General features: G+C 46.0%; 2 protein-coding genes across 2 annotated transcripts; both read left to right on the top strand.

Annotated features, from left to right (window-relative positions):
- Positions 1-3558: 3558 nt before the first annotated feature.
- CHCHD1 (coiled-coil-helix-coiled-coil-helix domain containing 1) lies at positions 3559-6507 on the top strand. Its single transcript, XM_084264414.1, has 3 exons — positions 3559-3708; positions 4250-4368; positions 5731-6507. Exons 1-3 carry the CDS (start codon positions 3567-3569, stop codon positions 5839-5841), a joined length of 372 nt encoding a protein of 123 aa, XP_084120540.1. The 5' UTR covers positions 3559-3566; the 3' UTR covers positions 5842-6507.
- Positions 6508-10722: 4215 nt separating this feature from the next.
- LOC311192462 (neurotrypsin-like) lies at positions 10723-25581 on the top strand (the record flags this gene model as incomplete). The annotated part of the gene is made up of 15 exons (XM_084264941.1): positions 10723-10794; positions 12869-12914; positions 13990-14226; positions 15495-15618; positions 16324-16499; positions 16924-17071; positions 17874-18052; positions 18457-18598; positions 19671-19873; positions 20857-20998; positions 21241-21443; positions 21963-22041; positions 22291-22413; positions 22954-23234; positions 25271-25581. 15 exons carry the CDS (start codon positions 10723-10725, stop codon positions 25579-25581), a joined length of 2466 nt encoding a protein of 821 aa, XP_084121067.1.
- Between the last annotated feature and the right edge of the window lie 499 nt (positions 25582-26080).

The following is a 26080-nucleotide window of genomic DNA, read 5'->3' as shown; positions in this document are numbered from 1 at the left end:
CTCCAGGCACCTTCTGAGAAGTTGTATTAAACATACAGAGTTCCTTCATTCTGCCCAGAGACCTCTAGTGACAGGTTGAAATTAATTAGAGACAAAATCCTTTTAGTGATATGACCAGCTGAGCCAAAGCCAGTGTCAGGCTTTAACAAACAGCACTTCTGTTATGATTCAGTGTCTCAGAGCTGGCACTGAGAGATAGGTGGCCCTGCAGAGGGGTTAGGAAGGGTGGAGAAGAATGGAGTTGCAGGATTTGTTCCAGAGCTCTGACACGACTGGCATCTTAATTTCTGTGCTGTTGCATATATTCTTTCCTGCAGAAAAGACCCATCCAGTGCTGAAGTGTCAGCTAGAGACGGTGCTGGGGATCTTGGAATGGATCAGAGCAGATCATGATACTTTGCAGCATCTCTGAGCAAATATGAAGGAATCAGGTAATTTCCAGTGGAAATGGGCTGGCTTTGAGTAGATCTGGAAGTAAGGGACTAAGGGTGGCAGCTCAGAGCCAGACAGGTGGACAAAACACAGGGTGAATTATCTGATTGAGATAGCCCAGGGTAAGCTAACATTGGAGTTGGGGCAGGGAGTGACATGTCAGAAAAGAATTTGCATCTGTCATTGTGCTGGTGAATGTGTAGTGCTAATACTGTCCAAACAGAGTAGCTCAGCAGACAGGACTAGGTCTGAATGGACTGGAATTTTAGCACACTGGTTAGTTTCACTACTGAAGTTAAAGTGGGGGTGCCTTAACTTTTAAGGCCTCTCCAATTAAATTGCAGTGTAAGGAGGTCAAGGTGAGACAGATGAGAATACATTGTAGTATGTGAGGTATTATGAAGTTGTACAAGAAGAATTGGGGTGTTCAAGATAAACTTGGGTGAATATACTGGAATTTACCTGGAAGCTGGATCCCAGTAGTTGAGAAAGACATAGATACCAACTCTCTTCAATACAACTGATTTCTTAGCCTCATCCCCCTATAATTGTCTTTTAGCTAGTGTCTGGAGGTTTTTACATAGTTACACTAGAAAGCAAAGGATCTGTGGTGTGATTTCTCACCTCTTTTTTAAAAGAGGTATGTAAGACAACAATCAAAGCTTTAAGTGTGTATTTTATTACAGCATTGTATTTAATTGTGGCATAGTACTTACTGTAGCATCATAACTGGCCCCTATTCCAGTTGTGATAGAGATTATTTTCAAATCTGATTCTAGTAGTTTAATCTCTGTGGTTCATTTTGGGTTTGACTAGCTGAAACAAGGCTAGGATTCAGCTTTAACTATGTTGATTCAAGTAAAGAAGTTGTAAATGCAGTTAGAATTTTACATGTTCTCTACAGTTGTGTATCCAGGATTCACAATCAAACCTCTGTGGGTTTCACTCGTCAGCGTGTTGAGGGAGTTGGATTTCTCACTGTCCCTGAAAAATGGGCACTTCTGTCCCATCCACGGTGTCTCTGTGCTATCAGCTGTACAGCACACAGGCTACAGAGAGACCTGGCTATCGAGTAACACCCCTCTTCTCTGGTTCCACATTCTCCCTTAAAATGTCGTGCTTCAGACATCTCTGTGCTGTGTGTGCAGACACCATCACGTTACTCTGTCTGCTCAGGAATTTCTTGGGCAGATGCTCCAATCCCAGGCTGAATGCTGAAAAAAAGATTCTAATGCAGACAGCAGTAAATGACAGGAAGCTATTACAATTCTCCTTGTGTAAATTGCCTTTCTCTTCCTCAGCCTCCCCTCCTCTCCCCCATGTTTTTCTTGGAATTGCTTGAAAGAGACATCAGCTTTTGAAGGTGAATGTACCTGAAGGTGCTGCCACCATTAGCTAATGTAATTTGGAAAAGAGGAGCTTGATTTACAGGGAGTGCAGTTCAGCTGCTCTTATGTCCTAGTATTTATGTCTTTCCTTTTTATTCTTCCTGTGCACGTCTCGTTAGTAATTGCAGGAGGCAAATGCACCAGAGAAAAGTGAGCATCAGAAGGGGGAACTAGAAGAGGCAAAAACAAGACCAGCTGAACCTTACATGAACTGGGATACTTAATCTCCCTGTCTTGTTTTTCCAAGATCTCTAATGTTTAGAACTGCAGGATGCCAGCCCTTTAGCCTAGTCCTCCTCCACTGGTAGCCAGGCTAGAACGATGGCTCATTTCCTGCACCATCAGATAAAATAGAAGTAGAGAAGCTTCCCTCTTCATAAAATGTTTCAGAACTTCCAGAGAGACTGAATTCGGACCTAAAGAGATCGAAATTTGGTCCTAAAGGGGCACAGAAATCTTTTGTTTACTTGAAAATGTCTTCTCATACTCTTTAAATTGGACCCTAAGAAAATGCTGTTTTAAAAATAACACAAAATAATTACACAACCAGACATACTGGAATATATTGTCTGCAGATGCAGTAAATTCTCATAGCGATGCTGAGAATATTCTGATACAGGTCTGGTGATGTTTAGCTCAAGGTAACAAAATGTCCCATCTGCTGTTACAGGGAGTGCTTCAGGGTTTATGTCTGTATCTAGGAGGTAGAATGTATTTTGCATCCAAATCAATGTCCTATGCAAACAACCACACAAAGCCCCCTCCCCCAAAAAAACCAACCTCCTCAAACAAAAAAAACCCCACCAACCCCTGTTCCCAGCATCTTTGGTTTGGCCTTCAGTATGTATGGTCAGAGAACTCCAAATGTACAAGTGTGCATGTGGAAGAAAACTTGATTCTTCCTATGTCCTCCAGCGTACCTGGGAAACTGTTGGTATCTGAAGGAGCCCTCCCACGGTGGTCAGATGGCTTCTCCAGTGACTACTCTAGGGACAGTTTTATAGGTCCAGCCCTCAGTTCCCCGCATCCACCTTGTCCCTCAGTGCTGCCAAGAAACGTGTTTGTACCCCAGCACTTGGAATGTCACCGTCCCTCTGTGCTGCCTTTTCAGCTGGGGGCAGAGGGGCTCCAGAGTCGGAGATTTAAATCCTACACTGGGAAGGAAACACCTGGGAACAACGGGATTCTCTATACTGCCCGTGGGGCTGTGACAGTGCTGCCTCCGCTTCAGGAGAAGCAGTTTCTGGAAGGTACAAAGGAACACCAGTAAGCAATGCAGGGCAGATCCAGCTGGTCGGCGAGCGGCTGGGAGTGAAGCCGATGCCATGCCGAGTTTCAAGCACCAAGGACGGGATCTATACAGTAGCAATAGAATTCCATCCGTTCCACTTGAGTTTTTTGAAAGAAGGGGTGATTTCTTCGGCCCTTCCTGAGGCGAGCGCGCCCTCTGGGTGAGGTTTGCCGCAGGCGGCGCTGGGAGGCGGAACCCTGGAGCTGTGATTGGGAGGTTTCCCGGAACGCGGCTCTGAGCGGGTATTGCATGTTCAGGGCCGTCGTTGGGAGAAAGGGAGTGGGGAAGAAGAACGAGGGGCTTTGACGACTCTAGACCTCGGCGGCGGCGCTCGGGCGGGTTGGCAGCCCGACAGCACGGCTCGGCAGCGGCGGAGCCCTCCAGGCCAGCGCGCCGGGCCACGCAGGCGCACGCCGCTGGGGCGGGGCTCGCCCGCCCGCCCTGTCGCTGGAAGTATGGCGGCGCCCGTCTACCCGGCCTGGGTCGGCCGCTGGGTGTCCGGGCAGTGGCGGCAGAAGAAGCGGCCCCCGGCTATCCGCCCCACCCGGCCGCTGGTGCTGGCCAACAAGGTTGCGAACCGCAAGGAGCAGGCGGGAGGTGAGTTGCCAGCGTCGGGCCGTTCAAACGCTCCGTGGAGGAACGGCCGGGCGGCCTCCAGCGCCTGAGGGGCGATCGTGCGGCCTCGTCCTCCAGAGCCGTCCGGCGCTCCCCTGCGGCTTTACTCCGGGAAGGGTCAAGGTGCTGTCAGGGCGGAGTCGGGTTCGCGCTGGGGAGCGCCTTTGTTTCTCAGGGCAGGGGAAGGGAAGGGCGCCCGGTGTGTCCCGTAGAATTCGCTGTTGGAAAGGACCGCGTTTGCATGCGGCAACCCCAGATTTGCGTGTTGTGATACTCGGCGTGTGTCACGCACGTAGAATACTGTATCTCAGTGAGAATTCAGTCAGAAGTTCGACGGCTGTGCTGGTGCTAACCTGTGGGTTGGCAGCATCTTCTCTACACAAAACAAAGATGCGATCTTCATTTCTCTTGTTACTCTTTTCACCTGCCTCTGCCCCATCTTAAACTCCTTTCTGTGCGCTGTGGAGGCTGTTAGCACAAATTCCCAAACACCTGAAAGTTTTGGTTGGTCTTTTTCTTCTAGAGGCATCATGCATTACGGAGATGTCAGTGATGATGGCCTGCTGGAAACGGAACGATTTCAACGACACTGCTTGTGCAGAAGAGATCCGGGTGTTCTATGACTGCGTGGCAAAGGCAGAGGTAATTAAGACCTCTTTTGCCTTCTTAAAGGCTTGTAGTAGGGAAGGAGGAAGCTCACAATAATTTTTGTGTGCCAAGAGTAATAATGTCCTCTGAACAATTTGATTGGTGTTGTAATCCACTGGAACTGTAGGAGACATACAGGATGATGTAGATCATCAGTCTCTCCTTTTTGAGTTCAGAAGTGAAAATTAAATTGGAGTTAAAATAAAGGACTGCAAGAAGGGACTGGATGCATGGTACGTTATAACTATGAACCAAACAATAGTCACATCCGGTCCTTACTGCGTTATCAAATTTTTGAAGTAGAGCTCAGCTGCTGTCAGCTGACCCTAACCTAGGCCATTGCCTTTGATTTCTTCCAGTCTTTAATCTCTAAAGTTTCAGCACTAATTACATGATAATTCTGAATGAGGGACAGTACAATTTGGAGCTGTTAAGGTAGAACTGTGGTTTGCATGATGTGAGATGTGAATATATTGTAACTGGGGCGATGTACAGTGTAGGTATGTTTCTGCAGCTGCACTGATTGGTAAACTTAAGAAATACTTGGCTCGGGTAGGAATCTGATACCTGCAATATGTAGGCAGGGAGGGAGAGCAGTAAGTTAGGATTCCCAAATCCCAGTCTGTAGCAAATCTGTAAGCAGCTCTGTGCTTGCAGGAGTGAGGGTGGAGACAAGTTGGTAGGGAAATAACCAGTGGTTTCAGTAATTCTCTTAATAAATGAAATTTTAAGGATACATGAGGTAGTTACAGCGTTTCTCAATTAGGTGAAAATTAGGAGTTCTTTTAGGTTGTTTCTGACTTTGAAGGCTAGACATTTTCTTGAAAAATAAATTTCAAGAAAGTTTGGAAATTAGAGGATTCCAGATATATGATGAAATTGAAATCAAGTCAGTTTCAAAAGCAGACTAAAGGTAAATAGAGGTACTAAATTTGTCCTTAAACTGATTTTAGGAGTTGGAGGTTTTTTGAATAACAGTACCAGCATTTAATAAATAGTTATTTGCTGTTACGTTTGGAAAGCATAATTGAAAAATTGTTCACAATTTGTTTGGTGGATTACAGAGAATCAAATTGAGTAAAAGTAAAAAGACAAAATCTGGGTTGTTACTGTGACTTTATAATATTGTTATCTGAGAATGGTATTCACAGACAATCGTTAACTGCATCATTTAAAGGTTGTCAGCTTTTGAAAGTCTTGTGATTATTGAGCCAAGTGTTGCTGTAAGTACTTTGTAAAGAAATGGCATTCTTCTGAAAGAAGCATCCCAGTTTAGTTAGCCATAGTCTTTGGGGGTGACCATCAACTCTGCAGATAAACAGAGAGAATATTTTGAGGTTTCTTTTTCTCTTTCAGAAGGAGCGCAAGAACCAAAACGAGGACACTCTGTCAGCCAGGGGAAGCTTCCCTTCAAGTAAAGTGAACAAGCTCCTGAGCAGGTTTCCTCAGATCACACGTTATGTATAATGTGCTTTACTACAGGGACTGTGGACAAGCAGTTAAAGTTGGAGTCTTTGGCAAAAACTTGAAGAGTAGACTTGGGTGAGCATTTGATGTCAAGTGGTGTCTCAGCACTGCTGTATGGATCTTGCCCACACTTCTGTTTCCGAAAAACACCCATCTTGGCCATCAGGTGACTTTCTTCGTGAGGTTCTGGAGTCTTGTAGCCTTAGGATTTCTGCATCTTGTTGTTCCACTAGCCACAGTGTGGAGTCAGGTCCTCAATGTGAAATAAAATGTGCTCAGAATGCACGTAAATGCCTTTTCTAACAATTAGGGGGTGACTTTTCCTCATGTGTGGGCTTCCTGCCTAAATTCTAGGCTGCTATCAAAAAGTGGCTCAGGCCTAGACATTGAGCCAACTTAAAACTGATAGCAGTCAGAGGCCTCATACTCCTACATGTATGTATACACAATTTGGTTCCTCTTGAAATGTTTTTAATTCCTGCTGCTGTACAAGAAGGCTGTAGAATGAGGAAGAATTCTCCAGCAAAAGACCTTGTTAACACACAACACGTTGGTAAGGATGAAACAGAACTTTCATGCAGAAGCTCATTGTTGGAAACGGGTCAGGTGTGGTGCCCTGTCAGATTGATTATGTTGTCTGTACTACAATAAAATAATGCAAGACTGTTGTTTTGTTTGGGTGACTCACAATCTACAAGAAAATGTTCCTTTGTTTTGGTAATAAAACTGAAAGGGGAGAAAGTTCAAACACAGACTAATACTGAAATAATGTAATTATTAGTTTTGGTTTGTAATTTTTCATTAGAGTATTAGAAAACTGCAGGCAAGTCCCAGTTGCTTTAGGACCAGTACCGAACTGTTAAGAAAAATGCTGTGGGTCAGAGAACTAATGATATAACTACTTATACCACTAATTCTTTGGGATGTAAACAAAAAGCAAAGAGTAAGAGGGGAGTCAGGCACACTCAGATTGTGTGCTTTTACTGTAGCTGACATCTCTGGAGCTGCAGGTCAGCACGTGTTTGGCACACAAATACTGTTTGAGTGTAGGCTTTCAAGTTCTTGGAACAGTTTTTCATGTAACTGTTACTTGCAGTGGCTCGTTGACTTGTTCTGTTGTGGCTGTTGTGGCATAAATGCCTCTTTGAGAGGATTTGGGTCAGTAGGAAGGTGATGTCCACATCTAAGCATAGGAAAACACTTGGGTGACAATTTGCGTTTTTCAGCCCAAAAGATGCTGATTATTTGTTTCTGAAGGAGGGAAGTGGAGTTGGGAGTGAGGAACTGACGAATTTTCAATTCACTTCTGTTGATGACAGGTTTTCTTTCTTTGTATTAAAATGTACAATGCAAGTATAGTTTATACTTCTTAAGCTGACCTGACTTCACTGTGCTAAATGCACCAAATTCTTGTGTCTGTGAAGAACTGTCTCATTATATAAGAGGCTGTAACAGAAACTAATACTTTCTGGTTCTGTTTTTACTTTTAAAATTTTGTGCAGTTCCCACTAATTTGGACAGCTATTTTTTTTGTATTTTACTGCCTCACAGGTTCAGTGGTTATGGGGTTTTTTTCTGATCTTTTACATGTCTACTGTAAGCCTAAAATGACTCTGCTACGGTTTTCCAGTGCTTAAAGGAATGCATTTGCTTGGAGGAAGAAGGAAGGAAGGAGAATGCTTTTCAGATGCACCCAGCTCTTACCGTGCTTCTTTTGAAAGTACTCTTGCAGTTCTTTTGGCTCAGAATCCCATGCTGTAACCAAAAGTCCTCCAGTTACTGACTGTCCTTGGCAATTTGAGTTGCTGCCATTTCCCCACATCTTACTGTTAAGCTTATATTGGGCATATAAACGTGACCTGTGACATGCTCATATTGGGGCTCAGTCCATTAATAGTTCTCATTGTAACTGCAGAGAATGACACTGTCCTCTCTGAGTTCAGGGCTTGTACCAGCCCATGATGCTGTTGCTGGGGAATAAAAAAACCTGGGTTTTGGTGCTGAGCCCACTGGTTAAGAACATTGCTGCAGAGACCTGTATGTGATTGCGTGGTGGGGAAAGAATTAAACAAAAGCTGACTAGCTGTTCTACCCTCCTAAGTCGGATTTGCAGGATTTAAGCAAATCTGCTGGAATTCCTTGATCTTACTCCTGTTCCTTACAGCTTGAGTTTTATATGGGCTCTAGGTACGATTGCTATTAACTACCCCTCTTTTTAGGCTTTCACTGAAGATCTCTTATGGGGAAGCATTGATATTCCAGCTGGTTTTGATGAATAGCAGTCCTGACAGTTCAGGAGAGAGAGGTTGAATTCCAGAGAGCCAAGAGCATTTTCAAAGATGGTACTTCTTGTCAGAAGGGTCAATATAGATTAATTTGGAAAAATCTAGACACAAAGACTCTGTAGGGAATCATGGACTTACAGAACTGTGCTTACATCAGGCTGAGAAGGTGATTTGTATTAAATGGTGGACTTAAGTTATTTACAACTACTTCAAACTTGCCCACAAGAGAAAGTTCAAGATCTGTTTTACCTTGTCTTTAAATATGTTGCCCATCTAAACTGCCATAGTTATATTGATATTGTTTCCTTCTTGGTCTTTGGAGAGGGCCATGCAGCCATGAAAAGCTTTTGAGAGTCTGAGATCCACCTCTCTCAAGAAGATGTCATTAATCATGCCAGAAAAACAGGGGCAGTTTTGAAAAAAAGAAACGGTGCCAAAAGAGTACTGGCCACAGTGGAGACAACTGTGAAACCCACTGTATCTTTGCAGTTTGTCACCACCCCCCATCCCACCCCAGAAACATGAGTACTGGGCTTAGACTTCTCTTGGGTTTGGTACATTGCTCTGTGTTTGCATTAAATCACTTTAGCTAGGAAATCACTTGACCTATGAAAGCCTTGCCTTGGAGGGAAGCGACTGACGAGCTACTGTGAGAGAAATCCAGTATGGGCTTTTGCTAGAGGTTTTAAACCCTATTAGTATGTGTCAGAGGTGGAATGCAGCTGTTTCTCTCCAGTTCTGAAGGGCTAAATAGGTGAGCATCTTTGGGGAGTCCTGAGGGGGCATCAACAACCTCTGCACTCAACAGAACAGGTTTCTCTAAACGTAGGAGTACCTGTTCCTGCCTTCACTATGTCCTTTCCCTGTGCTTTCACTGAAGTGAATGGTACTGAATTCCAGCACGTTCCCATCTTCTGTTTTGCTCCTTCTTGCCAATGCCTGAGAGTTAGTGTGGTGTAGCATCTAAGCTATTTCCATCCTCTGTTGCCCTGATCATCTGCCTCCCTTGCTATGAGGATATAGGAGATTTGCTCCTGATTAACTGAGTGTAATCCTTGGCCAAATCCACCGTGTCCAGAGTGCACTGTGGTAAAAATCCTTTCCAGAAAGGGCTCCCTCCTACCACTCCATGACTCCTGTGAAAGATGTAGCATGTGTTGGAATTTCCTTGCATTTGATGAGTGACTTGAGGATGAGGCAACACGAAACTGTCATGACAAGTGAGTAATGAGCGATAAGTGAGGGAAGAAAAAAGAGAGGCTTTTTGTCAGCCTGATGGATTTTTATCAGCCCATTCATTGTTTTTATGCTGAAGGTGTCTGGAAATGCTGCTCAGCAGACTTGGCCAGAAGTGAGCTCATTTCGTAAGGTGACCTTCATATCTCATGCTGTAGAACACCATGAGTTAATCCTTCCAAAATCAGAATATAGGAAATGTCCATCAGATTGATCTGAAGAGCAGCACAAGGAGTGTGCATTATAAAAAAAAAAAAAAAAAAACCAACCAAAATCAAGATTGAACAGCTTCAAATTGACCAGTTTTCTTCTTGGATTTAATAATGCTGAAAACTTTTATTGTAGCCCCTAACCCTAATTTGCAGGTAGAAGCAGTAAACTGAAAACACTTTCAAAAACCCCATAGGATTGTTCATAGCAGCACAGTAATGATCAACCCTCTGGAAAGCATCCTAGCCAATCGAGTGAAAATAACTTTACAGCCCAAGGTCAAGGAGACACCTGATGGAAAAGATCCCTGGAGGCAGTACCCATGATGGCGAGGTGCAGGGCAGCAAATGGGGAACGCGCCCTGGGCAGGGTCCTGCCACCTGTGGGTTCGCCATGGGGAGAGCTGGGAGCTGCTTAATGCGAAGTTTTCTGGGTCCCATTTACCTGGGTTCAAACGTGAGGAGAGTTTGACCTCAGGAAGCTGCAAGCAGCTGATCGAAGAGGCAGCGGTGGGGGGGATAAAGTCCAGATTCCTTCCAAGAAGTCTAATCTCTGGCAAGCGTGCGTGCACAAGCCGTTTCCTTTCCCAGTGTGTTGCTGGAGGTTGGATACAGCCCCGGCCGCTCGCTGTAGCTGCAGCCTTTGTGCCTGGGGGAGAGAAGGAAGAGGCAGCTGTGGGAAGGAGGCATTGCCGGAGAGGAGAGGCGGAGGCTGGCACTTACCTAGGGCTTGGGGAGAGGGAGGGGACAGCGGGGGGTGCGGAGCGGGCCGAGGGCTGCGCCCCACCCGCCTGCGCTTGCCTCCTCCTGTTTTTAAGGGTGCTAGAGAAATACTGGGGCATGTTCTCCTCCCTTATTTCTCTCCCCTCTTTTTCCCCTTTCTGAAGAGAAGACTTAAGGAGAAGAGATGAGGAAGAGGAAGGAGAAAGTGAAATGCTAGGATGCTGCTGGGAACTTTGATCCCTTCCCTTACATCACTTTCCCTGCACAGGAATGGAAGAGGCATCCCACTCCCTCCGGTGCGGAGTGGCTAGTGCCCTGCTCCCAGGGAAACCCGGCTGCAGTGCCCAGGGAGGAGGCAGCAGCTGAGCCCGGCAGCTGAATGAGAATGTGATGCTTGAAGAAGCTTCTGGCCACTTTGTACAGGAAGGATGGAGATTCCCAAAGTACTCAGGCTCCTAGTAGAGCTTTCAATTCTGTTATCCTGTCTCAGATGCATGGAGGTAAGAAATAGTTATTCTTCTATCTGCTTGTAAGAACTCACGTGGCTCTTAATATTCCTCACTGTAAGTGGATCTTTTTATTACTTGAATATGTTTTCCAAAGCATCTAGGCAGCTGTGGTCTCTGGGAAGGGCTGGGGGCTTAAGGGAGGGATTTTATTTCATTGTGCATATGAAATTCAGAAAAGGAAACAAAGCAGGGAAGCAGGATGCACAAGAGCTTGCAGATGCTTTGGCTCAGGTTTCCTGTGTTTCTCAAGCGCTGCAGTGACCCTGTCAGGAGAGATCCTTTGTTTCTGTTCTCTGCTGATTGACTGATTACCCCTATTGCTGTTGTGGACAGATGATTTATAGCTACATGGACCCGGGGCAGTGACTGCAGCACAGGCTGTTTGCACTAAAATGTGGTGGTAGCGATGGTCAGCATTGGGGTATTTTGGAAACTGCTCCAGGAACTGGCAGCAACTAATCTTTCATTAGGAGGGAAGCCTATTACTTGGACTGCAGTGCTTTTGTGTATGGTTAGTCTCCAAGAAGAGCAGGTTCAGGCTTTAATATATCGCCTCCTATCAGTCCATCCCTCTGTTGCCTGCAGGCTTACGTGTGTGTGCAGGTGCACACTAAAACCTAGGAGTTGGGGGACCTGGATTGTGGTGGCTCAGTCACCTGTTTGGCACAGTCACCAAAGTGTAGCTTTGCTCACTTTCCTCCCCTTTCAAAGACCTTTTTGATCCTCAGCTGAGTCCTCCAGCACTGTTGGTTCACAGACCAATGTGTGGACTCAGAACAGCCTGATGCATGCAGACGGATGGATTTTGGCTGAAAAGGGTTTTTTCAGTTAGATGCTGTTTTATTTGTGCATCCCCTTGTGCATACACACCTGAGATCAGATCTCCTGTTTCTGAACCATGTCAGAAATTCAGCTTCAATATGCAGTGTCACACTCTGACTTCTGGAGGGTGATGCTGGAGCTTGGCCATGGTTGTCAACACCTGCTGGACCATATTAATAAGCTTGATTTGAAAATTACATGTGCCATAAGTAGGTGTCATGTGTCAAGTGTCTATGGGAACCATGCCTGCTTATTCCAGAGGTGGATTTGGTTTAATTTTACTTTTCCCATTTCCAAGGAGAGGTGAAGCTGAGAGAAGCAGAATTACTGCATTTTGAAGAAAACCAAAACTATTTCCAATAGCTAGTTTTCTTTATATGCACACCTCTGCATTTTCATATAAAAGTATTAGAAATGCTCATTTAGAAGTATATAAACAGGAGCTAAACTACAGGGAACTAGCAGAAGCATGTACTTCTTTTCACTCTGGGTCTGTGAAGATCTTGCACCTGCCTGCACCCTATGTAATGGTGTTGAAGTGGAGATGCCTATCTCTCAGCTAGCATCCAAGCTATAACCGCCAATAACGCTGCCTACAAAAGAAAATGCTGGTTTGGGGCTGGACACAGGATGCTGTAATTCTGAGGGCTTTGTTTCATATTTTTTGTTCTTAGCTATTTAACCTCATTGGGATAATAGTACCATAGGCCTTATCACACTCTTTGGTATTAAAAGCAAAATCCTCAAAAAGCCTTGTTGGATTTATTCTTTAGGTGTTTCTCATTTTGTGTATGGATGTTTATTGCTATTTGAACAGGAATCCCTGGGGGCATCGTCCCATCATGTAGATACATCTCTGCTGCCGCCGTGGCTTGCCCTATCCGTGGAGAGAAAACGAGTGGTTATTCGTTATTTTTCCCACTGGTAGCAATTATTTTCTTCTAGCTTTTCTTTCCATTGGCACCTCACTCAGGCTTCCAGTTCTATTGGAAAAGCACAAGCAGAGCCCTGTAATGTAGTGCCTAGACAGGGGTAAATCTCTGCAGGCCAGTAATTATCCGTTTTGCTGTTAGTGGGCAGGGTTGTGATTGGATTTGAAGAGGAGCAATGAGGAAAGCGGAGAAGAGGCTGGTTACTAGGGAGTGTTTGCCCAAAGCAGCAAAAGGCCGAGCTGCTTTTAGGACATGCCCATGTTTATTTCATCGGATAATCATCTCTGCTTTTACTCTGTTTCTTTTCCCAGGCTTTCCTGGGATCCCAGCCCAACCAAAACCATTTGCAGAGTGCAGGTAAGAACAAGAAGTGATTAATTCAGTCATCGGGCAGATTCTTTCCTGCAGTGGTGATCTGAGACCGTAGGTACGATGAACCACTGCTACCTGGCATTATTCCTTTCTTTCCAACACTTCTTCAATCATTTCTCCTCCCTCAGCGTCTGTTTAGCTCCTTCCCCAAAATTGCCAGACCACTTTCTATTCTTCATGTCTAATACTCTTGCAGTTCCCTACTCCTTCCATGTGTTCTTTTCCTTTCATCACTTTCTCTGCCTCAGTCTTTTTGCATGCTCACCATTCCTCCATTCTATTAACTACTGAATTCTTATACACCTCGCTCTTAGGGTCCCAGCTGATGCAAAGAGCACAGTGTGTCACTCACCCCCTCTGGGCTTGGCAGCAGCATAAGGGCAAATGGCATATGGCAAAGTTTCTTATGGTCTTTTGTAACAGACCATATTACATTAATTGTTGGGGTTTCTTTGCATGAGGTATTTCACATGGGCACTGGCCTGCCCATTCACATGGGTACAGGTTCCCATTCCCTTCCTATACATTGCCCAAGTTCAGATAAGCCAGGTGATGTGCTACTGTGTATAGGGAACATACATACAATGAAATACAATGTCATTTCCCACCTCCCTTCTTTATAGAATGAAATTATAACTAATTTTAAACTCTTCTCACTTTAACTCATTTTAGACAGGCAATTAATCTTCTAAAGAGCCTAAGATCAGAGTATCTTACTCATGTGCCAAAGCAGGTGGGGAAGGGAGTGGAGGAGTGTGTGCCAGGCTCAAATGCTGCTCCAGAGTAATTGAACACATCTATTGAAGTAAGTGGTAATGGGAACCTGTTCAAATTGCCCATGTTTGGGCTCAGAGGTAAAACACTTCAAATGTCTCTCAGGGCAGTTTACGACTTTGAGATCCATTTGGTTTTTAGGTAGTGCATATTCTAAACCTTCTTTGAGCAGCTGCCTTGAAGCACGACAGAATTGTTTCAGGGGACCAGCTGGTATCTCCCACATTGTCTGAGCCTTAGTGTGTGATGCCTTAAGTGATGCTGACAGCTCCCTCCCTGTGCCCAGCATCCAGCGTGTGTGGTGTTGGACCTCTTGGGTATTACAACGGCTCGCTGGCGGTCACTGAGGCCGGGGCAGAGTGCCTCAACTGGGCCGAGTTCCCTGATTACGTTCAGCAGTACCCAGACCGTGGCTTGGGGGACCACAACCACTGCAGGAACCCGGATGGGGGAGCTACACCCTGGTGCTTCTACAGGCTCGTGTCAGGGGCCATCGGCTGGGCTAACTGCGACTGTAACCAAGGTAAGGGCTGCTGCGTGTCTCTGCCAGTGCTCAGGCTGTGCAGTCTGGAGGGGCTCGGGCCAAAACCATGTGCTGCACAGATTTGCAAGCAGCAGGTGGGGTACCCTGTGAAAGGAGCACAGTACAGGCACTGTCCCAAATTGTTGAAATAATTAGGGCTAGAGGCTAGCCTGTGTGGGAGAAGAACGTCTGTATATTGCAGGGGGTGGATTTAAGCTGCAGTAGCCAATAATGCCTTGTATAGATGTTTTTCTTCTCATATAAGGACACTTTTTTTTTTTTTAGAAGTTAACTTATGCCACTTTGAAAACATTTTAAGTTATGTGGAAAACAACCTACTCCTACTGCTTAAGTGGCCTTATCAGAGGCCTCCTCATGTAAGTGTAGCAGTTCAACAAGGAAAAATCTTCTGCGGCTAGGTTTGTAGATGATATGGTTGCTTTAAAATTCCTCATGGTGCCAACACAAGGACTGCTGCTTACTTTGAGGCATTCAAGGAGCTGAGCTCTCTCAATGCACTGACTCCAGCACAACATTCTTGAAAACATTCTGTTTTGCCCTCCTGTCTTCTGGTCATTCTTGCTTTTCCCACGTTTTGCTGAAGTACCAGTTTAATAAACAAAATAGCAAAGTCTTTTCCCTTGCCAGTGGAAGTCTTTTCAAAGATGGCTTCAATAAAGTATCCAAGAAGTGTAATTGTGCCTGCATTATGTGCTATGGACAGGAGGCATAGCCTTCTAGAACATAACTGAGCGAGGAGATGTGCATCCTAGACAGTGGTCTAGGACCTGGTACAGTGGGAATCGAAAGGGCATTTATGTTAGCACTTTTCTTAGAGAGTTCATCTGCTGTTACTGAACATCTTGCTGTAGCAACAGTGACTCTAATAGGTGAGGTGGTCAATGGAAAGTAAATCAGTGGAGTGTCAGAAGGAATTTGAGAGTTCCATACACCTTTTCAAGGTAGCATGTAAAATCACCCCCGTTTCACAGAAGGACAATCCAGGAGCTGTGGCAGAAGCTAAGTTTCCTGGTGATATTACCATGGCTTTGAAAAGGACATTGCACTAGTCATGCTCCTGAGCAGCCACTGCTGGAACTGGGAAGGTGACACAACCCACACTCCTTCATACAAATCACTTAAGTGACAGCATCAGCAAAACAGAGATGAGAAAAGCCAAGTGTATTTCAAGATTTGCCGATCTGACACCTCCATCAGAAAACAGCAGCTTTTTGTTTGTTTGTTTGCTTATTTTTCCCTTTTGGAAGGTGCTGTGCGGTTGGCTGAAGACAATAGTGTGGAGCTGTACTTCAGTGGACTCTGGGGCACCATCTGCGCTGACCACTGGACTGACTGGGATGCCAGTGTTGTCTGCAGGCAACTAGGTCTTAGGTGAGAACTTCAGTCTGGTTGCAAGAGTTACATGCTCACATGGCCTTTGAAGGAACAGCCTCTGTGGTTACAGTCCCTCTGGCTGGGAGAAAGGAGTTTGTTTCGTGGGCTTGTTTCCCACTTATGAGGGTCCTTCCTCACTGTTTTCTTTTTGTGGCTATGCACAACCTCAATCAGCAATTGCAGTAACTTTTTAAGTGAGTGGTTTCTGCTTGGTGCTCCAGGCTGTGATGAGTGAGATCATATCCCCTTTTTAGTATTGCCAGCTGGAATTACTGTAGTCATCTAATAGAAATTTTGAGAGTGTGAACCCCCTTTGGGAATCTGCGATTTGGACCTTTAAAATTCCAAATAGTAAGGAGATAAGGGCAACAGAGAAGGAGGAAGGTGATTTGGGTATTTGGATGTTTGAATTTGTTGATGGGTTTGTTCATCACCAACAATCAAGGGTGCCATTTCTGACCAGATCAGCTCCTCTGCAGTATGTAGGAGGATAAAATGGGTTAGATGGTGGGAAGAGCTTTGAGCTTTCTTGTGCTTTCCTATGAGAGTGTAAATAGCCACCCCGCTTTGCACTCCCAATCACCTGGGCTCCCTGGGATGTCAAATGCCACAACTGGGCTGGAGAGTCACAAGAAGTAAAGGGAACTTGTAAACCAAGCAGTACTATGGTGTTTCATTGCTCTGCTGCTTTCTCTGTACCAGTGAGATCGGCACAGCTGGGAAGAAGGGTCATCCCGGCCTGTGGCCTGTTCCCCTGCACCTGCAGTCAGCAAACTGCCATGGGGATGAGAAAGCCCTGCTGGATTGTGGCTATCGGGAAGCTGTGTCAGGAGCTTGTAACCAGGGGAGTGCCATGGTAACATGTGTCCCTCCAGAAGGTAAATCTCCAGGGGACATTTGCTCCCTGTTTCTTGCATCAGTGTTCCTAATGAGATGTAAAATCTAAGGTTGTGAAGCTGTGGAGAGCAAAGCATTGCAGCATGTTGTTCTTTCACCTGCTATACAGGCATTTTTTGTCCTTCCAGTAGAAAATTATCCATCCTTTCCTAATCCCAAATACTCAGAGAGGGCATACTTCTACAGTGACTGAAAGACAGCTGCTGCTTATCGCCTTTTTATCAAGCTAGGTTTTGTCTGCCAGCAGCAGCCAGTTAAAGAGCCAGTCCTGGACCTGCAGCAACCTGTACTGTGGGCTGCAACCGTGGATGTGGTAGAGCCAGACAAGAGCATCCCAAGAACTGCTGGATGTGTTTTGTCTCTGTTTTGCTTTGTTGTGCTCTCTTTCCCTTTCTTGAAGCACAGGTGTAGGTGCCCCGCTGCGTTTGGTTGGGGGAAAGGAGAGCTTTGAAGGGCGAGTGGAGGTTTACCATGATGGCAAGTGGGGTACCATCTGTGACGACCAGTGGGACGACCGGGATGCTGAAGTAGTTTGTAGGCAGCTGGGACTCAGGTAATTTCCCTGCCGTGTGTCATGGAGTGGTGGTAATAGAGGTAGGCAGAAGGAAGAACACAAGAGCATGTCCCTTCACTATAGTGCCAGCCTGTTTTATAGGAGGTATATAGAAACCCTGGGAAAGATAACTGTGGAGTGATCATGCCATAAAGGGATCTTGTACATAAATCCTGACAGTTTTATGGGTTTATTCTGTAAAAAAAGGACTTGGTGCATCCCTGTCTATGGCTGGTGTTTATCCCTGTTCATTATTTTTGCACACATGTCCTAGTGCAAATCTTCTCAGCCTTAGTGATTATTTGTCATGGTGATATCCACATGTGAACTGAAGTTGTTTATTTAAGTTTGAACACCAGCAGTTTCACTGCCTGCTCTTATTCTCTTCAGTCAGCAAAGCAAGAGAGCACACCTCATTCTCCTGTGTGCCCATCAGCACTTAACGCAGGAGCTGTTGTGTACTGAGCATTCTTGAGAATCACATTGCTCCAGGACTTCTTACAATGAGTGATTCAGGTTTAACATTCCTCAAACTCTGGGGGTTTTGCCTGTCACTGAGATTTGAACATCATCGCCCTCAGGACTCCTCAGGTGTCTGAACTGTTCATGTTTTGGACACATTTTTGTAATGTGTTGGAAGGTCATGTTACAAAACAGTGAGCAACACCACTGAGTCAGAGTTTGTCAGATTATCTGTGGGAGGATGCTGGCCTAGCATAGGAGGGTCACTGTGCAAGGCAGACTCTGAGGGCACAAGACCGTGACCTTCCTTACTGAACATCTGTGCCTGTACCATCTGCAGTGGGAACCCAAAAGCCTTGTCGTGGGCTCACTACGGGCAGGGATCTGGGCCAATCCTGCTGGATGAAGTGGAGTGCTCAGGCAATGAACTCTCACTTGACCAGTGCAAGAAGAGTGACTGGGGACAGCAGAACTGTGACCACATTGAAGATGCTGGGGTGTCCTGTGACCCTTTCACAGGTACAGATCTACAGCTTTATGCCAGTCAGATGTGGCCAGTCTTACTCCCACATTCCATGGTTTGCTGGGCAGATATCCCCTGCTTCAGGGTCCCACAGGGCTTCTGTGTATGGCTCCCACAAGAGCTGCTGGATGTGGAGGCAGAAAGCAAGCAGTAGGTGGGAATGAATCAGAGCCAGGACTGGTGGTGTTCCTGTGGTTTTCCAGGTGGCAGGGAAAGGCTGAGGTGAATCCTGGCCAATGGGCATGTCTGGGAGCAATGAATACCAGTCCTTGAGTACTCACAGATATCTGTGTCTGGTTTCTTTCACTCGTGGGCTGCACAGGGACTTCAACAGTGGGGCCCAGGCTGTTTCCTTTCTCCTCTGCTGAGTGCTGAACTTCCTTTCTCTCACCCCTTGCAGAGGGCACTGTCAGGCTGGCTGGTGGCCACAGCCCCAGTGAAGGCAGGGTAGAAGTTTATTACAATGGAGACTGGGGCACCATATGTGATGATGGCTGGACAGACCTCAATGCCCAGGTGGTCTGCAGGCAGCTGGGCTTCAGGTAGGAGCGTGTGTAGTGTCTGTGCTAACTAATTTTGGGGATTAGGTTCCACCCCCCTTCAATGCTGTATCTGTTAGAAGAGTTATTACCATTATACAATTTTATTCAGAAAAGATTAATAGGCATCCACATCCTTTCCTGGGTAAAAAAATCAAATAAAAATATTATTTCTTCCCTTGGCCTGTTTTGAAGGCAGGTAGCAGGCTTGATACTGTCTGTATGAAACCCTCACCCAAGTCAGGAAGTTCTTTCAATAGTCCTTAAATATGCAGGTGTTATCAGCTCAGGACTGCCACCCTTCTGCTCTGTCAGCTAAATGATATCACCCATATACTCCACCAGCAAAACACATCACCTGCTTCAGCAGATGAATGAAGACTGTCAGGGCAAAAAAATAGTAATATTAGGGATTTTTGTAATACTTTTCTTTCATCCCATTGTTGAACTGCTGTCCCTCTGGGTATGGTTTGGGGGAGGACATAAAATTGGGGTATTTGGAGACAGTCAAAGGATCTTTATGCAGGTTTTTTTTAGTATGATAAGGATATCCCTGTAAAATTTCAGTGTTATAGGCTGGAAAAAAATCTTTAAACTCCATTCTTCCCTTTGAATTCAGCTGCCTACTGTTTGCTGTCTCCTGTAGTGCCTAAAAGTTTGCAGCTTCCCACATTTCAATTCCAGGCAGCCACTTCCTATAAAGGGAAGTAGATTTAATTAAATGGTCGTATTTTTCATGCCTCCTCTGCTAGCCCCTTCCCAAACTGATGTGCCTGGTAACACATCTGCAAAGCTTTAGCTGGCCCTCTGTGCCACTCTGATTGTGCCTTGGACCAGACACTAGAAAATGGACTGGTCAAAGCAGGTCTCCCTGAAAACCAAAGCTGGTGAGATGTGGAAGCTGCTTGTCTGCCATCCTGTGTGTCATGGAGTGGTTTAGATCAGGAAGCCACCAATATCACAGCTGAGCTCTGCAGGGGGTGAAGCAGGGTCCCTTTGGGTCTGAGCTTGGGTCCCTCTGTGGGATTAATGAATTTTAATGAATCTGATGTTTTCTTCTGTTTTCTTCCTCTAGTGGTCCTGCTACCCTGGCCTCTGAAGGGGACTATGCTGCTGGCCAAGGCTTCATCTTACTGGATGATGTGGCTTGTGTGGGAACAGAGCTGTCCCTCCTGGACTGTCCTCACAGCAACTGGGGGCAGCATGACTGCTCACATGCCGAGGATGTGGGAGTCCACTGTTCCCCTGAGAGCAACACTGTCATGGATGGCAGCCTGGGTAACTTGCCTTGCCTCTTGCCCTGGATGGTGGGGAAGTTCCACTTGCTGGGCTGTTCCTTTGGAAGCTCTGACAGATGTGGGAGTCTTCTCTGTGCTGCCCTCAGGGGGCTGCATTTTGAGAAGGACTCCTAGGAACTAGCACTGGCTGTCTTGGGGCACAGCCACAGAGCTGAGGCTTCACCAGACTTGCAGAGAAGCTGAAACTGGAGATAATTATGTTGACAGTCTAAAAAAACCCTGAGGGGCTGAGGAACAGTGTCTGTCTTAGTGTGCCTTTGCTCACTGATGAGACACCTCAGACCCATGTCTGTGGGAACATGGGACCCATTTAACTAGACCCTCTAGGACACCAGTGTTGTGCTACTGTCACACCTTGCCAAGACAAGAGGACTTCAGGTGCAATTGGCTGTTGTGTGGAAATTTGCACTCTCTTGTGTGGATGGCACACTTTAATTAAAAATTGAGAATGCATTTCCAGTTAGCATTTATATGAGATTTATTTATATGAGGCCTGATACTCTCCCCATTCCCCACTACAGAAGCCTTCCTGCTTTTCAGACATTTTTAATTGAAGTAGACAGCATCCAACGTTTTTGTTTTTCCTGGACGTACAACTCTTCTCTTGCTTAGAATAATGTAATAGTTTTATAATTTAATGGATTTATTTTCCCAGGCATGTTTAAGCTTGCCCACTCTTGGCTCAGGAGTCAATAACTTTCCTTCTGTTCTTGTTCTCCTCTCAGCTTTCAGAATTTGATCCATTAATGTTCTTCAGTATGTATTGAATAAATTAATATGTATGTAGTCTTCTGATTCAGCACAGACGTTTTCATATAGAAACACTCCTTTTTTTCTTTTTTATTATTATTTTTTAAGATAACTGATACCTGGGACTCATCTTTTCCTATAGAACCCAAGCCCTAGACAGCTCGTGCTCCCTGGTGGTTTTGCTTACAGCAACCCATGTGTTTTCTCCTGCAGGGCCTCCTGTGAGGCTGGTGGATGGAGAAAGCACCAAGGAGGGACGGGTTGAGGTATTCCTGAATGGGCAGTGGGGCAGCATCTGTGATGATGAGTGGACAGACAGAGACGCTGCAGTGGTTTGCAGGCAACTGGGATTCAGGTAAGAGCTCTGGTACATGCATCTTACAGATAGAAACAGCTCTTGGGGTGATCACTGCTTTCTGGACCTTGTTTCTTAGTTTTGGCATACCCACATATGCTTGAGGGGGTAGAGTCCTCTCCTCACTGTGCTACTGTCTGTGTGTGAAGTGACACATAAATTTTTCTCTTAAAATGTGCTGATGCATCAGGTTCACGTGTCTCCTGCTTACTGCAGATGAGCCACCCTCTCTCTAATTGCAGTGGTACAGCAAAAGCCAGGGCAATGGCTTATTTTGGTGAAGGTCACGGGCCTATCCATCTGGACAACATAGAATGCAGTGGCACAGAGCATACCCTGGGGCAATGTGTCAGGCCTGACACCGGGATTCACAGCTGCTGGCACAGTGAGGATGCTGGTGTCATCTGTGACTATGTGGAAGAGAAGGTCCAAGATATCAGAACAGGTGATGTGCCCACTTATTCTATGTAGAAATCTGGAACTTCAGTTGTAGGACTTCTGCATGTGTTTATGCTTTTTCCCTGTAGTTTTCTCTTTGGCTGAAACTTTACCTCCAAAACAAGCGTGGCCTGTCCTGCAGATCCGACTTTTTTCCTTGTTTTCATTGTCTCATCTTAGGAGCACAGGGTGCTCCAGACTAGTCTGAGGAGCTCCACCCATGTCAGACCTTTGAGCCTGAAGAACTTCCCCACAGCCAAGACACAGTAAACTTCCTTAGAGTAGTAACCATGAGCAAACTCTGGGGTTTAGAGTACTGAGAAATGGCAGGTAAGCACCTCAACCAAATCTGAGGAAACCCATGGGGTCAAATCTTCTGTGAATTCCATATGAAAAAAACAATGCAGGCAACTGCCATGAGGATTAATGCCCTCAGGGAAAGCAAAAGGGTATTTGGCTCTGTGACAGCAACTGTTGATACTTCAGCTGAAGGTACCTACCCAACTGCTCTAACTTTGCTGTGCAGGTCCAGAGTCTGGTGTGTGTGGGTTGCGCCTGCTTCACCGTCGCAAGAAAAGGATCATAGGTGGAAACAAGTCTCTCAGGTACTACCTTATAATTGCCAGGAAAGCCAGAATTGGTTCCTGATTTCCTCCAGGCTCTGGAAATAGCCTGGCAACTGCTGAATGTGCCAATACATTTTCACTGGTGATTTTTGAACTTGAATTGAAGCAGTGGGCCAATCTAGGACACAATGCACACCAACTGAGCCCAGATGGGGCAGAGTGGATGGGTGAGGGAGCAAAACTGCTCCCTTTTCTGTGACAACTGTTGTTCCTCCATTTCTTCTTCAGAGGCGGTTGGCCATGGCAGGCCTCACTGCGGTTGAAGGGTTTTCGTCGAGACACCCGCTTGCTATGCGGAGCAACACTGATCAGCAGCTGCTGGGTAGTAACTGCAGCCCACTGTTTCAAAAGGTGCGTTTGTGAGTGGGGAGCCCTGAAGGATACTCAACAATTAACAAGAGAACCTCATGCAAAGGTATACTGCCAGCTTAGTGGAACCACATGAGGAAGGTTTCTAAACCAAGATCTTCAGGTTATGACATGTATGGTCTTGGAACACTTATGGGAGGTACTCAGTATAGGCTTGCTTTATCCTTCACGGCTTACACATGCCCTCTTAACTTTGAGGCTTTACAACTTAAAGGGAACCAGCATTTTCCCATTCTTCAGTGCTCTGAGGAACAATGCACAGATAAGGTCACAAGCCTATTGCAAATATTTGTAGCCCTTTTTATAAGAAAAATAGTCCTGCACATGGTAGATGGTGATTTGGGACTCCCATTGACTGCAACAGCTGGCTTTATCACACCTGCTGAAGAGGTCCCACAGCCCTGTAGCTGCCACTCTTTGATCAGTGTTTGAGGAGGCAGTTCAGTCTCATAGCAGCTGAGACCTGTGTGAGTGTTTCCCTCTCAGTAGGAGTATCAAGATCTTGAATCTCTGTCTCTCCAGGTTTGGTGTTGATGTCCGGCGCTACCTGCTGCGGGTGGGCGATTACCACACAGGTGTGAAGGATGAGTTTGAGAGGGAGCTGCCCGTGGAGCGGATTGTCCTGCACAGGAACTACTGGGCTGGCAGCAATGACAATGACATTGCACTGGTCCGGGTGCGGGGCAGAGAGGGACAATGTCTCTCCTTCAATCACCATGTTCTACCTGTCTGCCTGCCCGACAGGAGAGAGAAGTCTGAAATCAACAGACAAGCCTGCATCATCTCTGGCTGGGGAGACACAGGTGACTGGTGGGGCTTTGAGGGGCAAGAAAGGTTGAGTTAATCTGGCTTCAGAAGCCTACATGGGCCATGAATTTATGTCTGCACAACTCAAGGCCATGTTGTTACTGAATCATATTGTCTGTGCCAGCACATGGTGTTAAGGGATGGGGTGGTGATTGTTCCACTGTTGTGTTTTCTTCTGATTTTGAGGCTTCTTGAGCCTGCCCATGGTGGAAGTTTGGGTTGCCAACACATCCCTCCGAAGCTGTGGGAGACACTAATGCTGCCATCTGGCCACAGTCCTCTTTCTTCCCCTTTCTACACACTTTTGCCCACAGCAAACCCCTAAGGTAGCAGCCTGTACAGAGCTGGTGTACAAAGCATGTGGGAGGTCCCCATGTTTCCATGACCTTCCACCTTCTTCATTATACTGTGTGCCCTGGTTTTGGGTAGGATAGTTAATTTTTTTCCTAGCAGCCAGTGTAGTGCTGCGTTTGGGATTTGGGATGAGAACAGTGCTGATAACATCCTGATGGTTTTAGTTGCTGCCAAGCAGTCAAGGACTTTTCAGTTGTTCATATTGCCTTTCTAATGAGAAGGTGGGTGGTGCTCAGGAAGCTGGGAGGGGACACAGCCAGGAGAGGTGACACAAACTAACAAAGGGAGTATTCCATGCCAATTATGTCATGCTAAGCATAAGGGAGGGCTGTGGGGAGGAGCATGTGGCTCCAGGACATGTGTTTTTGGGGATGGTCTGGTTTCGGGACAGCTTTGAGCTGTACAGCCTGAGTTGTGTGGTTTGGTAGAAACTGCATTGTGTTATCACCAGGTTTGTACATTTTGCTATGAAGTCCTGTTGTTGTTATCTCTCTCTGCTGTCCCAGTAAATTGTCCTTATCCCAACCCATGAGGTTTGGTTTTCTTTGTTTTCTTACCCTCCACCGTGCACCAATTCCCCTCCCACAGCCTCTTCGAGCCACTGCTGGTGCACAGCTCCCAGCTGGGGCAAAACCATAACACTGCAGTAGTCAAATGGGGCCTTAGAGGTGGAATGTCTTTGAGACTGTCTGGCTTGGTCTCTTGGGATATTGCTGCAGGCACAGCAGTTGGTTTCTGCACTAGGTTTGAGACAGCCAGCACCTGTCTGTCCTCTTGCAGTGCATTTCTATGGAGTTTCCTAGGTAAAAGGGACCAAAAAATATTCTCTAAAGCATTAATTATGAAATACTTAACTTTTTCATGGCAATGTTTTAAAATTCTGTGCTTGGTAGAGTCCTGACATGGATGCACTAGCAAGATACATTCACCTTTGGAGTCAGTTGCACGAGGTGCACATGTCACTTTGGGGTGTCAGGGAAGGATCAAGGAGGAAGTTAGCCATGTAACTCCCTTAAGCCATACTGAGGCTTAATGGCTGGAATCTCTGCCGTGCACCAAATTTGGCTTTCCTGATAACAGAGAGAAGCCATCTTGTGAATTCACTATCAGCCTTGGGCAGAGGAAGGTCATACTCTAATACAGCACAGGAACCTTGTGTTCTGAGCAAGTCTCGGGTCATGAAGAGATTTGAGCAAATAGAGACAAGTCTGGCCAAGGATGAAGTGAGCTCCCTTTGAATAATATTTGCATGCCTCTGAAACATCTTCTGAAACTTCCCTGATGAGTGAGCACTTTACAAATACTACTGCATTTATTCTCTTGAGAAAGCACTGCCCTTGTTTTACAGAGGAGGAAATGGAGACTCAGAGAGGTGAAATAAATTAAAGAAGGTTCAGGTTACTTGCTGGCAGAACCAGGAGTGAAGACTCATCCTTTGATCTAACCTCTTTTTCCAACCTCTTCCCCATTTCTTTGATCTTACAGCTCTTTTTTGTGGTCTGGCTTGGCAGCACTGTTTTCTGAAGTTCTGGTGGTTCAGAGATGCTGAGCTTGGCCTATTTCTGTGCCAGTCTTGACGTTAAATGCAGAAACATCTGCTTTCGTCTGGAGCACCGTTGCTCCAGGTTGCTGCTGTTGTCTGTACGTGAATTGGTCTGGCTGGTCTGTTCTCTTCCAGGGAAGTCCTATTCGAGAACCCTGCTGCAAGGGGTGGTGCCTCTTCTCCCACGGGAAGACTGCGAGGTCCGCTACGGGCAGAAGTTCACCAATCGCATGATTTGCGCTGGGAACCTCTCTGAAGAGAAGCGGGTGGACAGCTGCCAAGGGGACAGTGGAGGGCCACTCATGTGTCAGAAGTCAAATGGACGCTGGATCATCCTGGGGATCACTTCTTGGGGTTATGGCTGTGGAAGGAAAGATTCCCCCGGTGTCTACACCAAGGTCAGCAAATACGTACCCTGGATCAAGAAAGTGGCCAAGCTGAAATGAAAATGTCTGGGCTCTGATGGAGACTGACTGATAGAGACTTATTTCGGGCTGGACACTGGGAAAAGACTTTAATGTAGAATCGTGAGAAAAACAGTTATGGCTGATTCTTTAAAATCTTTGGTTTCACTTTACTCCGTGATCTCTGAGCAGAGAACACAGATGCACAGTGGTAAGGATGATAAGTCTGTGTTGCTCTGACTGAGTCCTGTAACACAACCACATCTGTTCCTTTGCCCCAGCAGACAGAAATGGTAGAAGTGGAGAGGTGGCTGCCTCTGTAAATCTGTTCCTGGTTTTGTATGTTTGCACACTTGAAACACACTGCACAGAGAGGGGGGATGCTTGGAAGATGGCACCATGCTGTGCCATAGTGGAAGTCTTTGGATTATTTTACTTGTAACACCTCTCTTCGATTCTAAGAAAAAGAAGATTTGATCTGAACTGAGAAACAGGTCAACAGTTGGGGTTTTTTCCTTCCCTCTTACGTCTCTAGGGGGAA

This window comes from Gallinula chloropus (assembly GCF_964237585.1).
Source record: "Gallinula chloropus genome assembly, chromosome: 5".
NCBI lineage: Eukaryota > Metazoa > Chordata > Aves > Gruiformes > Rallidae > Gallinula > Gallinula chloropus.
This window is presented reverse-complemented; position numbering and strand designations above follow the sequence as displayed.

Coding starts and splice junctions, on each gene's coding strand:
- CHCHD1 (XM_084264414.1), top strand. CDS start 3,567: ATGGCGGCGCCCGTCTACCCGGCCTGGGTCGGCCGCTGGGTGTCCGGG. Junction 3,709..4,249: donor CCGCAAGGAGCAGGCGGGAG/GTGAGTTGCCAG, acceptor TTTTTCTTCTAG/AGGCATCATGCATTACGGAG. Junction 4,369..5,730: donor ACTGCGTGGCAAAGGCAGAG/GTAATTAAGACC, acceptor TTTCTCTTTCAG/AAGGAGCGCAAGAACCAAAA.